The following is a 14,690-nucleotide window of genomic DNA, read 5'->3' on the forward strand; positions in this document are numbered from 1 at the left end:
GGGGGCCCCTCCCTGGAAAGGGCCCCCCCCCGACCCCCGAGGAGGAGGGGGAGGAGGGGGAGGAGGAACCCCCGCCCTGCGCCCCCCCCAGCGCCCCCCCCGGGGGCCCATCCCCCTCTCCCAGTTTCGAGTACACCCTGTTCGACCCCGGCTCGGCCCTGCTGTGCCCCCGCGGGCCCCCCCCCGGCTCCCCCTACGCCAACCTGGGGCCCCCCAAAGCGCCCCCACCCCCCCAGAGCGGCCCCCCCAAAGGGCGAGGGGGAGGTGCCGGGGACCCCCCCCCACTGAGAACGGGCCCCCCCTACGTCATCTGCTCCTAAGCGGAGGCTGATGACGTCACGGTGATGTCACGGGGCACTGACGTCATCGTTGGGGGACACAACACGGTGACGCCACAGGGAAGGGACACGTGATGTCATGGAGGGGACACGGTGCTGTGACATCACAGGGAAGGGACAAATGACATCATGACGAAGGGGAGGTGTGTCACGGTGATGTCACACGTGATGTCATGGAGGGGACACGGTGCTGTGACATCACAGGGAAGGGACAAAGGACATCATGACAAAGGGGAGGTGTGTCATGGTGATGTCACACGTGATGTCACGGAGGGGACACGGCAGAAGGAACACGTTACACTGACATGCTGCAATGTCACGACGGAGGAAACGCGTCATGGTGATGTCACGCAGAGACGCAGTGATGTCATCTCAGAGGGGACGTGACGTGTCACAGTGACGTCACACGGAGACCCCTGAACACGAGGACACAGAGGGGACATGTCACCTTGTCCCACATCGACACGGAAGGGACGTGGCACGGGGACACAGCGTGATGTCACGACAGAGGGGACGTGCCACGGTGACATCACCCGGAGACGCAGTGACGTCATCGCAGAGGGGATGCAACACATCATGATGATGTCACACGGAGACCCTGGGACACGAGGACATGGAGGGGACACGTCACCTCGTGACACAACAATGAGAGAGGGACACGTGACGTCACGTGTGTCACGCCAGCGGCATGTGACGTCATGCTGGAGGGGACACGTCAGGGTGACATCACACAGCGACGCAGTGATGGCACCACAGGGGGACACGTGACAGGGACACGTGGGACAGCACAGCCCCCAGCTGGGGACACTGGGGGACCCCGGGAGGGGCGGGGGGAGGGAACACTCAGGGACACTGAATTTCCTGTGCTTTGGGTTTTTAATGTTTTTATACTGGAAATGGACAATAAATTTACAGTAAATACACAATAAACAATGGCCGGCCCCACCCGCTGGGGGGAACTGGGAGCGCTGGGATGGGTGACTGGGGACACTGGGGCTACTGGGACAGGGGGAGATACCAGGAGGTAACTGGGAGAGCACTGGGGCACATTGGGGGGGCAATGGGGACACCAGAGGGTAATAGGGAGAGCACTGGGGGGCACTGGGGAGACACTGGGGAGACACTGGGAGCGCTTGGAGCAGCACTTGGGGACACGTGGGGCCCTGGGGGGTGGCGGGTGCTCAGGGCCGGGTGGGGGGGGCTGATAACCCTTATCAGGAGCTCCCAGATGGCACTGGGGGGGCCCAGTGGACACCTGGAGCCCTGTCACCGCCTGTGTCCCCACGTCACGGGGGATGGTGGCAGGGTCACCCCAAAACGTTCGGGACAGGGTGACGTTGGGTTTGTGTCACCTGCGGGGGGGGTGACATCAGGTCCATGTCACCCCTTTTGGGGGTGACATCAAGTCCTTGTCACCCACCGGGGGGTGTGTCACATCAGTCCATGTCCCCCGTGCCGGGGGGGGTGTCATCCCCACTCCTCCTCCGTGTCACTGCCCCCCTCCCCCTCTTGCTCCTCCTCGCCCCCCTCCCCACCCCCCTCCCCGTGGGGGTCCAAGTGGAGCCTCCAGCGCCGGGGGGGCCTCCCGGGGCGGCTCAGTCGGACCCCCACGAGCCCCCCGGGCCGGGGGCTCAGGAGGCAGCGGGCGGGGAAGAACCTGCGCAGGGTGGGCAGCACGTGGGGGGCGGGGGAGGGCAGGCGCAGTGCCGCCACCACCTGGGGGGGGGGCCGGGGGCGGCCCCGGGGGCCGGGGGGGCGGGTGGTCTCCAGCAGCAGCGCGGCCAGGCGGGCGCAGCCCCCCGGGGACGCCCCCAGGTACTGCTCGAGCCCGTCCAGCAGCAGCAGGTCGGGGGGGCGCAAGGACAGAGCACCCAGTTCACGGCACAGGGACCCCCGGGAACGGGGGTAACGCAGCTCCAGGCGCTGGGGGGGCAGAGGGTGGGGACAGAGGGGGAAGAGGGGTCAGGACAGGCCCCCACGCGCCCCCCAAAGATGAACGGGGGCACACAAAGCCCCGCCCACACACGTGGCCCCGCCCACTCAGCATTCCCCGCCTACCCACAGGAAACCGCGCCCACCCTCAGAAAACCCCTTTCAGAAAGGAAACGCCCACCCCCCAAACCACGCCTACTCTAAGCAAACCCCGCCCACCCTCCATCCACCCCCGCCTCCCCGCAAACAACCCCACCCACAGCCCCCCCTCACCTGCAGGGCTCTGGGGTCCGTGCCTGTTCCGCCGCCGCCGTTCGGGAGCCGCGGGACCGCGCTGGGCGCCAGGAACAGCGCGCGGGGCCCATGGGCGCCGCCCGCCAGCGCCGCCTGCAGCAGCAGCGCCGTGCGGCCCGAGCCCGCCGGGCCCAGCACCAGCACCGGCTCCGACATCTCCGGCACCTCGGGCACCGGGCCCGTCCCGGGCCCCGCCGAGCCCAGCGCCCGCTCCAGCGCCGCCGCCATCGCGCGCGGGTACGGCGGCAAAGGGCAATCAGCCAATCAGCTGCGCCTCTCGGCCGCGCTCGGCCAATCGGAGAGGGGCTTCCCCTCGGCGCGGTTCCCGCCACGGCGGATCGGCCAATCCCATTACAGATCCGCTCAGCCCTGTTCCCGCCCACGACGGGCGCGCGCACCTCAGCCAATCAGGGCGGAGCTCCCCTCGCCGTTGTTCCCGCCCACCGCCTCTCAGTCAATCACGACGGATCTTCCCTCAGAGCCCCTCCCACCGTCCCGCCCTAGCGCGGTTCCCATTGGCCGCTCGCGCCGCCAATCCGGCACTGCCCCGTCTCCTAGTGACAGCCGTGGCTCCGCCCCTTTTCGCGCGGCGGGGCGCGGCCAGGCGGAGCTGTCCATCACTCATCGGATACGCCCACTGACACGCCCACGGACACGCCCATCCTCGTGCAAATCCACCCTCGTGTGCACACGGACACACCACGCCCGTGGGAACACACCCTTGTGCAAACCCGTCATCTGTGCTCACTTACCTGTGCTCACTTACCTGTGCTCACTCACCCTGGGCACACACACACACGTGTGCTCTGAACACGCACAGATACACACATGCACGCACGTGTGCACACACACACGTGTACTCTGAACACGCACAGATACACACACACGCACGTGTGCACACTCTCACACACGTGTGTTCATATGCACACTCACCCTGGGCGCACACACACACGTGTGCTCTGAACATGCACAGACACCTGCACACACACACACGTGTGCGCACACACACGTGCTCACACACACTCACCCTGGGCACACGCACACACACGTGTGCTCTGAACATGCACAGACATCTGCACACACACACACACGTGCACACCCACACTCACACAAGTGTGTGACGTTCAGTCACACATGCATGCTCTGACCCTGCACACACATGCATCACACACACATGTGTGCTTTGCACATGCACAGACATACATGCACACACACACACACGTGTGCATACTCACACTGACTCACAGAGCCCTGTTGGCACACACATGTGCCCTGAACATGCACACACACACACATGCACACACACGTGCCCTGAAAATGCACACACACACACATACATGCACACACACACGTGTGGTGATGTGATCTGGGCTCTGCTGTGACCCTGCACATTGGGAGATCACATGTGGGTACATGAGGGTCACACGAGGGGACATGCATGTCACATGAGGGTGCACATGTGTCTCATGAGGGTCACACGTGTCACTTGAGGGTACACATGTGTCACACGAAGGTCACACGAGGGTACACACATCTCCCCTGAGGGTCCTGAGGTGGGGGTGTCCCCTCGGCTCTGCGTTTGTTCCCAGGGGTCCCAGGGGGTTCCCAAGTTTTTCCGGGGGTCTCGAAGGTTCCCAGGGTTTCTCACGGGGTCCCGAAGGTTCCCAGGGTTTCTCACGGGGTCCCGAGGGTTCCCGGGGGTCCCGAGGGGTCCCGGGGGGTTCCCGGGGGTCCCGAGGCGGGGGCGTCCCCTCGGCTCCGCGTATTCTCCAGCAATAACAGCGCGGTCGATGTTGATCCGTTACCGCCCGAGAATACCCGGCACCGCGGGGCGCGGCGGGACCCCGGGACGGGGGGGACACGAGGGGATGGGGGGGCACGGCGGGGCGCAGGGGGACCCCGGGATGGAGGGGACACGGGGGGAGGGGGGAACCTGGGGGTGGGGGGCGATCCAGGGTTCTGAGGGGGATCCAGACGTTTGGGGGAATCGAAGGGGGAGAGAGATCCAGGAATGGGGGGGGTCTAGGAGTTTGGGGGGATGCAAGTCCAAGGGGGGCCCCGCGAATTGGGGGAATCCAGGAATGGGGGGGTCCAGGAGTTTGGAGGGGGGGCTCGTGTTGGGGGGTCCTGGCGGTTGGGGTTTCCCGAGCTGGGGGTCCCGGCAGTTGGGAGTCCTCTGTTGGGGAGTCTCGGGAGTCTCGGGGTCCCGAATTGGGGGGTCCCTGCAGTTCGGGGCTGCCCCGCCCCTTTTTCAGCACCGCGGACAGTTCCCGCCCCCCAAACCGGCCATAGGGACATATAGGGATCTATAGGGGATCCCCGGGGGCCATAGGGATCCATAGGGGAGTCCCGGGGCCATAGGGATCCGTACAGATCCATAGGGGATCCATGGGGCCATAGGGACCCAGACAGGCCCACCAGGCCCTATAGAGATCCATAAGGGTCTATAGGAGCATTATAAGGGATCCATAGGGGCTGGCGGGGCCCAGGGTCTCTACTATAGGGGATGGGTTCCCCTTTAATCCCCGGCCATAGGGTCCTCCCCCATGTCCCCCCATCTTACGACACCCCTATATCCCCCCTTATGCCTCATCCACCATATCCCCCTGGCCACAGGCCCCCCTCCCCCTCATATCTATAAGGGTCCTTCTATATCTCTCCAGTCACAGGACCCCTCCCATCACTCCCCCACTATAGGGCCCCCCTTTATTCCCCCATCCATAGGACCCCCCATAGACCCCCATCCATGGGAGCTCCCCTATACCCCCCATCCATAGATCCCTCCATACCGCCCAGCCACAGACCCCCAGCCACAGACCCCCCCATATCTCCCCATCCATAGGAGCCCCCCTATACCTGCGCATCCATAGACACCCCCAAAACCCCCCTCCACAGACGCTCACTATGTCCCCCATCCATAGCCCCCCTCACCTCCCCCATCTGGAAACCCCGCCTGTGCACCCCCATCCATAGGAGTCCCCCCTATACCCCCTCTCTACCCCCCATCCACCGAGCGCCCTATACCCCTTCATCCATAGGGCCCGCTCCATACACCCCTTCCGTGGGGGTCACTCTAGATCCCGCCATCCCCCACTTCTATTTCTTGATCCACAGGGGTCTCCCCCATCCATAGGACCCCCCATAACACCCAATCCATAGGGATCCCCAGATAAACCCTCACATCCCAGAGGGCCCCGCTATGCTCTCCAGCACAGGGTCGCCCCTTCCATAGGACCCCCCATACCCCCCAATCCATAGGGATCCCCCCTATACCCTCCACATCCATAGGGCCCCCTCTATGTCTCTCCATCCACAGGGGTCGCCCCCTTCCATAGGACCCCCCATATCCCCCAATCCATAGGGATCCCCCTCTACCCTCCACATCCATAGGGCCCCCTCTATGTCTCTCCATCCATAGGGGTCTCCCCCATCCATAGGACCCCCCATACCCCCCAATCCATAGGGATCCCCCCTATACCCTCCACATCCATAGGGCCCCCTCTATGTCTCTCCATCCATAGGGGTCTCCCCCATCCATAGGACCCCCCATATCCCCCAATCCATAGGGGTCCCCTCTATACCCTCCACATCCATAGGGCCCCCTCTATGTCTTTCCATCCATAGGGGTCTCCCCCATCCATAGGAACCCCCCCCACCGCCCCCCATCCATAGGACCCCCCCCATCCCCCCCACTCACCCTCGGCCGCCGGAGCCGCGCCCGCCGCAGTCCTGGGGGGTGGGGCCTACACAGACCACGCCCCCTCGAAAGCCGTGCCCACTATCCCACCCCAGCCACTCCCCCCCTCTGGCCCGGAGCAGGCGTGGCCTATATCTGAACACGCCCCCGCCACGCCCCCACAGCGCGAGGGGGCGGGGAAAGGGGTGGGACCCGCCCCGTCGTCAAAGCCACGCCTATTGCACGCCCCTCCCCACCGCAGTCTGAGGGGGCGGGGCCTGAGTAGGGACACGTCCCCTCTAAGGCCCGCCCCTTTACATCGATCAGGGCGGAGCTGTGTTTAGTCACGCCCCTCCATCCAGGCCACGCCCCCACCCCGCCCACTCCCTATAGGAACGGGATGGACGCTCCTATTGGCTGCCCGCGGGCACAGGGGTTCTGGCCACGCCCCTTTATATGGACTGACACCCCCGGGCCCTAAAGACACCCCCAGACCCCCCCCCGAGATCCCCGTAAAGACAACCCCCTGTAGACATCCCCCACCGAGATCCCCAAAGACACCCCCCAGACAGCGCAAACCCCCTACAGAGACCCCGATAGACATCCCCTATAGACCCCCTGCCCCTACAGACACCCTCTATAGACCCCCAGCCCCTACAGACATCCCCTATAGACCCCCAGCCCCTACAGACACCCCCTATAGACCCCCAGCCCCTACAGACATCCCCTATAGACCCCCTGCCCCTACAGACACCCCCTATAGACCCCCAGCCCCTACAGACATCCCCTATAGACCCCCTGCCCCTACAGACACCCCCTATAGACCCCCTGCCCCTACAGACACCCCCTATAGACCCCCAGCCCCTACAGACACCCCCTATAGACCCCCAGCCCCTACAGACATCCCCTATAGACCCCCAGCCCCTACAGACACCCCCTAGAGACCTCCCCAGCCCCTATACAGACCCCTATAGAACCCCCTGCCCCTACAGACCCCCCTATAACCCCCCAGCCCCTACAGACATCCCCTATAGACCCCCAGCCCCTACAGACACCCCCTAGAGACCTCCCCAGCCCCTATACAGACCCCTATAGACACCCCCTATAGACCCCCTCCAGCCTCTAGAGAGACCCCCAAACCCCCCATAGACCCCCCCACTTTAGACACCCCTAAATCCCCTAGAGGACCCCCAAATTCCCCATAGACCCCCCAACTCACCCCACCACCACGAGAGGACACGGACCCGTCACACAAAGCCACTTTTATTCTCCCCCATTCCTCCCCCAGTTTTCCAGGACACTCCCCCACACACATCGTCCCCCCCAAAATTTCGGGGTCCCCCAATTCCGGGGTCCCCCCGTCCCGGGGGAGGGTCTCTCAGGTCACTGCTGGGAACTCGGCCCGACGCACCTGGGGGAGGGCATAGGGGGGTCAAGGGGGGCCCCCAAAATATTGGGGTCCCCCTCAACCCTCCCGGGGGGTTCAGGAGTCCCCAGATTTGAAGCGACCCACACCAAGGGGTTCAGGACCCCCCCAGTTTCCCCGCTCCCCGACTTTCAGGACCCCTCAGTTTTTGGGGTCCTCTCCATCTCTCACCTCCCCATTTTTGGGGTCCCCCCCCTTTTTCCCCCATCCCCTACTTTTGAGGTTCCCCTCATTTCTTTGCCCCCTCCCGTTTTTGACGTCTTGCCCATTTCACTTCCCCCTCCAGTTTTCAGGGGTCCTCATTTTTGGGATCCCCCTGTTTTGGGGGTCCCCCCAATTCCAGGGTCCCCCCTCACCTGGGTCACACTGATCTCCTCGAGTGGGGGCTGCGGGGGGGGCAGTTCCTGGGGGGCTCTGGGGGGCTCCCCCGCCCCCCCCCACCCCGACTCCTCCTTGTTCTGGAAGTTTCCAACCACGCAGGTCACCTGGGGGGGGAGGGGTGGCATTTTAGGGGACTCTGGGGGGGTCTTAGGGGTCTTTTTAGGGTGTTAAGGGGAGTCCCAGGAGGGACTTGAGGGGCCTTGGGATAATTTGGGGGGTCCCAGGAAGGAATGGGGAGGGGTTAGGGGGTCCTGGAGGGGTTGGGGGTCTTGGGGGGGTGTTAGGAGTGTTTTTGGGGTCACCAGAAGGCAGCAATCCCGGTCCTGCACAGGAACCCGGGGGGGTTTGGGGGCAGGTCTTGGGGTTCAGGGGCGTGGTTTGGGTTTTCAGGATGTTTTTGGGGCCACTAGGGGGGGTTCAGGGGTGTTTTTGGGGTCTCACCAGGAAGGTGGCAATGTCGGTCCCACACAGGAACCCAGGGGCGTTTGGGGGTTCACAGGTAGGTTTGGGGGTGTTTATGGGGTCTCACCAGGAAGGCGGCGATGCCGGTCCCGCACAAGAACCCCCCCAGCACGTCCCCCCAGCTGTTGCGGTGCTCGGCCACTCTCAGGGCCCCCAGCAGGAACGGGGGGGCCGCGAACCCCAAAACCGCTGCAGGCTTGGCCAGGCGGGACCCGCCCCCCCGCCAGGCCAGGGTCACATAGAGCTGGAGGGGGACACACGAGGTCACCCCAAAATACCCCCCCATAGAACCCCAAAACACCCTAAAACACCCCAAAACACCCCCAGCATCCCAAAAGACCCAAAACACCCCAAAACCCACCACAGTCCCCTCCGCCAGCCCAGGGTCATGTAGAGCTGGGGGGGACACAGGGGGTGACCCCAAAATAACCCCCCCCCAAACCCCCATAAAATACTCCAACCCCCCCCAAATAACACCCCCAAAACCCCTCCAGTCCCTCCAAACCCCCCTTCCCAGCCCCCACCCCCAGGGGCCCCCTAAACCCCCCCAGACCCCCACCCCTGTGAAGGCCCCAGCGTAGCCCCCCTATAACCCTCCCAAATCCCCCTCTATCCCCTCCAAACCCCCTATACCCCCCATATATACCTATATAACCCCATATAACCACCTCAAATCACCCCCCAGCCCCCCCCGGACCCTCCCAGACCCCCACCCCTGTGAAGGCCCCCAACTCCCCCCCATAACCCTTCTCTATCCACTCTCCAGTCTCCCTAAACCCCCATAATCCCCAAATAACCCAAATATAACCCCCCCCAGCCCCCTCCAGACCCCTCCCCAGCCCCCCCCAAGGACCCCCGGACCCCCACCCCGGCGAAGGCCCCCGCGTAGGCTCCCAGCGCCGCCTCCTTGCAGGGGAAGGCCCTTCGAGCTGCCTCCACAGCCGGGGGGTCCCCGGAGCAGGGGGAGCCCCCCGGGGGCACGAAGTGGGGCTGGGGGGGGCCCGAGGGGGGGGCGCAGCCCAGGGCGCTGTAGTTGGGGCGACACACGGCCAGGAAGTGGGGGGCGGGGGTCCCCAGGACCACCTGGCCCGCGTTGGCGAAGATGGTGGTGGTGAGGAGGCCGAAGGAGAACACCCCTGGGGGGCACACAGGGGGGTCAGGGGGGAAACTGGGGGGGATTTGGGTTAGAGGAGGGTAACGGGGGGTTTTCCCCCAGTTCCACTCCTTGCCCCCCCCCCCAGTCTCCCCCATTTCCCCCCCAATTCTCCCCCCCAGAGCCCTTTTGCTCCCCCATTTCCTCCCCCTTCCTTTGGCCCCCCCAATTTCCATCCCAATTCCCCCTCTAACCCTCCCCATTCCCCCCCCTTTGCCCCCCCCAGACCTCCCAATTCTCCCCCACCCCCCCATTCCCGTTCTTTATCCCACTCAATTCTCCCCCACCCCCCTTTGCACCCCCAGCCCTCCCAGTCCCCTCCCTTTGCCCCCTCATTTCTCCCCCTTTTGCCCCTCCTTTGCCCCCCAACCCCCCCCAGCCCCATTTCCCCCCAAATCCCCCCCTGACCCCCCTCACCCAGGAACCGCAGCAGCCGCCGAATGGGGGTCCCCTGGTCACAGAGCCGCTCCCAGCGCGGGGGGGGGGCGCGACCCCCCCGGGACCCCCCCAGCCGGCCCAGCAGCTCCCCCACCGCCATCTGGGGGGGACACCCCATTACTGACCCCACAAAACCTCCCTGGGACTCCCAACCCCCCCCCGAAGCTCCCTCACGGCCATCTAGGGGGACACCCCGTTACCGAGCCCCCCAAACCCTCCCAGGGACCCTACAAGCCTCGTATTACTCCCTCCAAAGACCCTTTAGAACCCCCCACTCCTCCCAAGACCCCCCCAAAATCCCCCAGGACCATCCCCAAGCCCCTTGAACCCCCCTTTGCCTCCCCCCAGGGACACCTTGGGACCCCTCACCCCCCCAAGGCCCCCCCAACCCCTTTTTACCCCCACAAAGACCCCTTAGAACCCCCTCACACCCCCCCAAGGCTCCCCCGGGGACCCCCACTCACGGTAAGGGCGGGCACAGCAGTGACCAGGGCGTAGACCAGGGCGGGGGGGGCCCTGCTCAGGGTGGGGGGTCCCGGGTAGGGTCTTCCGTAATCGGGGTCGCGGCAGAAGAACCCCCCGACATGGACGGGAAAGGCGTCGGTGAATTCCAGCTGGTACGCCAGGGCGGCCGTACCCCCCAAAATACCCACCTGGAGGGGCACTGGGTCACCCCCAGACCCAGTGGGACCCCCAGAGCCCTCCCAGAGACACCCCGGGGGTTGAGACTCCCCAAAACCCAGATGGGACCCCCTAAAACCAGTTGAGACCCCCCAAATCCCACCGAACAGGGATCCAGGGCTCAGGGACCCCCCAAACAAGGATCGTGCCCCCCAAAAGACTCACCTGGGGGGCACTGGGTCACCCCCAAACCCGGCGGGACCCTTGAAAACCCACCCAGGGGTTGGGACCCCCCCCAACCCAGCTGGGCCCCTCCAAACCCCACCCAACAGGGGCAGCAGTATTTTGGGTGTTCTGTGTTTTTTGGGGTTCACCCCAGTTTTGGGGACCCCTATGTTTCGGGGCCCCCCCAAGTGTTGGGGTCCCCCCCGTGTTTTGGGGTCCCCCCCCACCTCCACCAGGAGCACGCAGGGGACGATGGAGCCGCCACGTTTCTCCCTCCGGGGGGGGCCCATGGTGGGGGGGTCCCCAAAACCCCCTGCGGTGGGGCAGGGAGGGCTCTGAGACACCTGAGGGGGAAAGGGGAGGTCAGCGCCACCCCCACAAGCCCCCCAGGCCCCCGCAAAGCGACCTCCGTCCTCCTGGGACCCCCGAAAAGGGCCCCCCATCATCCAGGAACCCCAAAAATGACCCCTCAGACCCCCAGAAAGGGCCCCCATCACCCAGGGATCCCCAAAAATGGCCCTCCCCATCCCCCTGAGACCCCCAAAAAAGTCACCCCCCCAATTTGGGGGTCTTTCTGCCCCACCGAAAGCGCTCCCCCCGCCCTCCCCTCCCAAAAAAAGGCTCCGCCCCCACCCCCCGTCCCCCCCTCCCGGACACCCCTGAGACCCCCCTCCCCAAAAAGCCTCCCCCACACACCTCGTGCCCCCCCCAAACCTACTCGCCTCCTTCACGCGGTCTCAGGGTGCGGGGGGGTCGCGGGGGGGCGGCGGTTCTGTCGCGACAGAGACATCGCGATACTGCGGGGGGGGGCGGGGGAGGGAGGGGGTGGCGGCCTCTGATTGGCTACCGGGAGCGCCCCTCCCCCCCTTGAGCCACCCCCCCACTGCGGCAACGGGGGAGGGACCCCCAAAACGGGACCCCCCTAAAGGGACCTCCCCAAAAATGGGGACCCTCCCTAAAGGGACTCCCCGAAAAGGGATCGACGGGCCGGGACCCTCCCCAAAGGGGGCTCCGAAAGGGGCCCCAAAAAAGGACCCCCCAAGGGACCCCCCAAAAGGGACCCCTCGAAAATGGGACCCCCCCCAAAAGGGACATGGGTGGACGGGACCCCCCCAAAACCAGACCCCAAAAGGGACCCCCCCCCAAGAGGGACCCCCCTAAAGGGAGACCCCGAAAAGGGACCTCCTAAAAGGGACCCCCAAAAGGGAGGCAGGAGGGGAGGGCGGGACCCCCCAAGGGGACCCCAAAAGGGTCATCTCTAAAATGGGACCCTCCAAAAATGAGGAACCCCCAAAAAAGCACCGAGGGGGGCGGGACACCCCAAAACTGACCCGCTTAAAACGGGATCCCCAAAAGAGGACCCCATAAAGGGGATCTCCCTAAAATGGGACCCCTAAAAGGGGATCCCACAAGGGGGACCTCCAAAACGGACGCACTAAACCCAAAAGGGCTCCCAGGCGACGAGAGCCACCCCCCAAACATTCTTTTGAGGGGTCCCGGACCCCTGAGGGGAGTCCCCTTTGGGGGGAGTCCTCACTTTTTGGGGGGTCCACTTCGTGGAGTCTCTTTTGTGGGGACCCTCTCCCGGTTTGGGGGGGTCCTACACCCTCGGTCCCCTTTCGGAGGGGGTCCCTTTTGGGGTCCCCCCATTATCGGGGTGCCTCTTTTGGGGTCTCCCCCACTTTTGGATACTCCCTTTTATGGGGGTCCCTTTTCGGGGGTTTCTTCCCTGGGGGGTCTCTCCGATCCCCCATATTAGAGGGGGATTGGAGTGGAATCCGCGGGCGCCACGCGCTTGCGCGGGAGGCGTGGCTTGAGTCACACGGGGCGGGGCTTAATCGTGGGGCGCGGTTTTAGGACGGGGCGTAGCTTTAGGTGGAGGGGCGTGGTCCAGTTGGGGGCGTGGCTTTGAGCAGAAGGGGGCGTGTTTTGCACCTGTCCTTGCCCCACCCCCTTTTTCGTCGCCAAGCCGCGCCCCCTTCAGGTGTGGGCGTGGCCTGGCGCACAGGTAATTGGGGCGTTGCCTGTGGGGTCACGTGGGGCGGGGGGCGGGGCCACGGGAGCGGCCTCGGAGCGACGGGAGCGGACCGGGAGGTGAGGGGGGGGGTTCTGGGGGTTCCTGGGGGGTCCCTCCCCTCCCCCACCCGCTTCGGGGTCACTCCTCCCCTCCCCCCCCGGGGTTACCCGCCCCTCCCCCACCTGGACTTTGACCCCGCCCACACCTGGGACGGGGTGGGGGAGGGGTGGGAGGGACCCCTGGGGGGGTTGGGGTGTCAGGGGGTCACGGGAGGGGTCGGGGGTAACTTGGGAGGGGGGTTCGAGGGGGGTTAGGGGAGTCCCGGGGGGGTTTCGGGGTCCGCGAGGGGGGTTTGGGCGGGTCCCGGCGGTGTTTGGGGGGTCCCGGGGGGGATTTGGGGGGTCCCGGTCGGGATCTGGGGGGTCCCGGGGGGGAATTGGGGTTGTCTGAGGGGGTTCTTGGGGGGGTTCGCGGGGGAGATTTGGGCCGGTCTGGGGCAGTTCCGGGAGTTCCGAGGAGTGTCCGGGGGGCCCAGGGAGGTGCGGGGGGTTCCGAGGGGGATTCTGGGGGCTCCGGAGGGGAATCTGGGGGGTCTGGAGGAGAATTTGGGGGGTCTCGGGGGTGTCTTGGGTAGATTTCGGGGGGTCTGGGGCAGTTCCGGGAGTTCCCAGGTGTGTCTGGGAGATCCCGGAGGGGTGGTTTGGGGGGTCCTGGGTGGGGTTGGAGGTGCATTTGAGGAGGTCCCCGGTGGATTTAGGGGGATTCCCAGGTGGATTTGGGGGTCCACAAATGCATTTAAGGGGGTTCCCACTTGTATTTGGGGGTGTCCCAGGTGGGTTTGAGGGTCCTCAGGAGCATTTTGGGGTTCTCGGGTGTATCTGGTGGTCCCCAGGTGTATTTGGGGGTCCCCAGGTGCATTTTGAGGGTCCCCAGGTGCCTCTGGGGCTCCGGGGGTGCCCTGACCGTGCCCCCTCAGCCACAGGACCCTCGGGGCCCCCCCGCCGACCCCCCCCCATGGCAGGAGGCCCCCAGCTGGCCCTGGCCCTGGCCCTGCCCTGCCTCGCCCTGGCCCAGAGTACGTAGGGGGGGCTGGAGGGATTTGGGGGGGGGCAGAGGGATTTGGGGGTGTCCAAGGGGGGTGGGGGGGAAGCTGGGAGGGTCCGGGAGGGATTGGGGGGTGACCTAGGGGTTCTGGGGGAGAGGGATTTGGGGGCATCCCAGGGTGGTTGGGGGGGGAGTTGAGGGGGTTGGGGGGTATTTGGTGGGTCCTGGTGGTGTTTTTGGGGTGTTTTGTGGGGTCCTAGGGATGGTTTTGGGGGTCTCTTCCCCTGCCGCCACCCGTGTCCCTCCCAGTTTCAGGGCGTGGCCCTGACTCACCTGTGGGATCAACAGGTGCCTCTGGGGGGGGCTGTGAGGGGGTTTCGGGGGGCTGAGAACAGCTGTGACCACCCCGTGACCCCCCCGTGACCCCTCCATTGCCTTCCCAGCCCCTCCCAGTGTGACCAGTAACAGCACCAGTAACAGCACGACCCCCCCTGGCGGAGGGGGGCTCTCGGTCAGTGGGGGGGGACACACGGGGGGAGGCACTTACGTTTGGGGCATCCACGGGGGGCTTTAGGATGTCTCTGTGTGGATTTAAGAGGCCCGTGGGGACACATGGGGGGGTCCCTGGGGGGTAGGGGGGCTCCTGGGATGCGGGGTGGGGCCACTGGGGGTCCCCAAGGGAG

The 14,690-nt window shown here is 65.4% G+C and overlaps 2 protein-coding genes across 3 annotated transcripts; both read right to left on the reverse strand.

The window, feature by feature from the left end:
• Window positions 1–1,195: 1,195 nt before the first annotated feature.
• On the reverse strand, window positions 1,196–3,387 carry SWSAP1 (SWIM-type zinc finger 7 associated protein 1). Its single transcript, XM_027735479.2, has 2 exons — window positions 2,544–3,387; window positions 1,196–2,261 (listed from the first exon to the last, which is right to left on the reverse strand). The coding sequence occupies exons 1-2, from the start codon at window positions 2,790–2,792 to the stop codon at window positions 1,806–1,808; spliced, it is 705 nt and encodes a 234-aa protein (XP_027591280.1). The 5' UTR covers window positions 2,793–3,387; the 3' UTR covers window positions 1,196–1,805.
• A 4,100-nt stretch (window positions 3,388–7,487) lies between these two features.
• PLPPR2 (phospholipid phosphatase related 2) lies at window positions 7,488–11,761 on the reverse strand. 2 transcript variants are annotated; one of them, XM_039377958.1, is made up of 8 exons: window positions 11,665–11,761; window positions 11,174–11,290; window positions 10,565–10,753; window positions 10,080–10,200; window positions 9,377–9,645; window positions 8,577–8,753; window positions 8,023–8,151; window positions 7,488–7,651 (listed from the first exon to the last, which is right to left on the reverse strand). In XM_039377958.1, exons 2-8 carry the CDS (start codon window positions 11,234–11,236, stop codon window positions 7,619–7,621), a joined length of 981 nt encoding a protein of 326 aa, XP_039233892.1. In that variant the 5' UTR covers window positions 11,237–11,290; window positions 11,665–11,761; the 3' UTR covers window positions 7,488–7,618. The 2 variants fall into 2 exon arrangements, with proteins under 2 accessions (XP_039233892.1, XP_039233893.1); XM_039377959.1 differs by having other exon boundaries at window positions 11,669–11,759.
• Window positions 11,762–14,690: the final 2,929 nt, after the last annotated feature.

The sequence above is a fragment of the Pipra filicauda genome, unplaced genomic scaffold, assembly GCF_003945595.2.
Source record: "Pipra filicauda isolate LSUMZ 115617 unplaced genomic scaffold, ASM394559v2 scaffold980_size77839_pilon, whole genome shotgun sequence".
NCBI classification, from domain to species: domain Eukaryota; kingdom Metazoa; phylum Chordata; class Aves; order Passeriformes; family Pipridae; genus Pipra; species Pipra filicauda.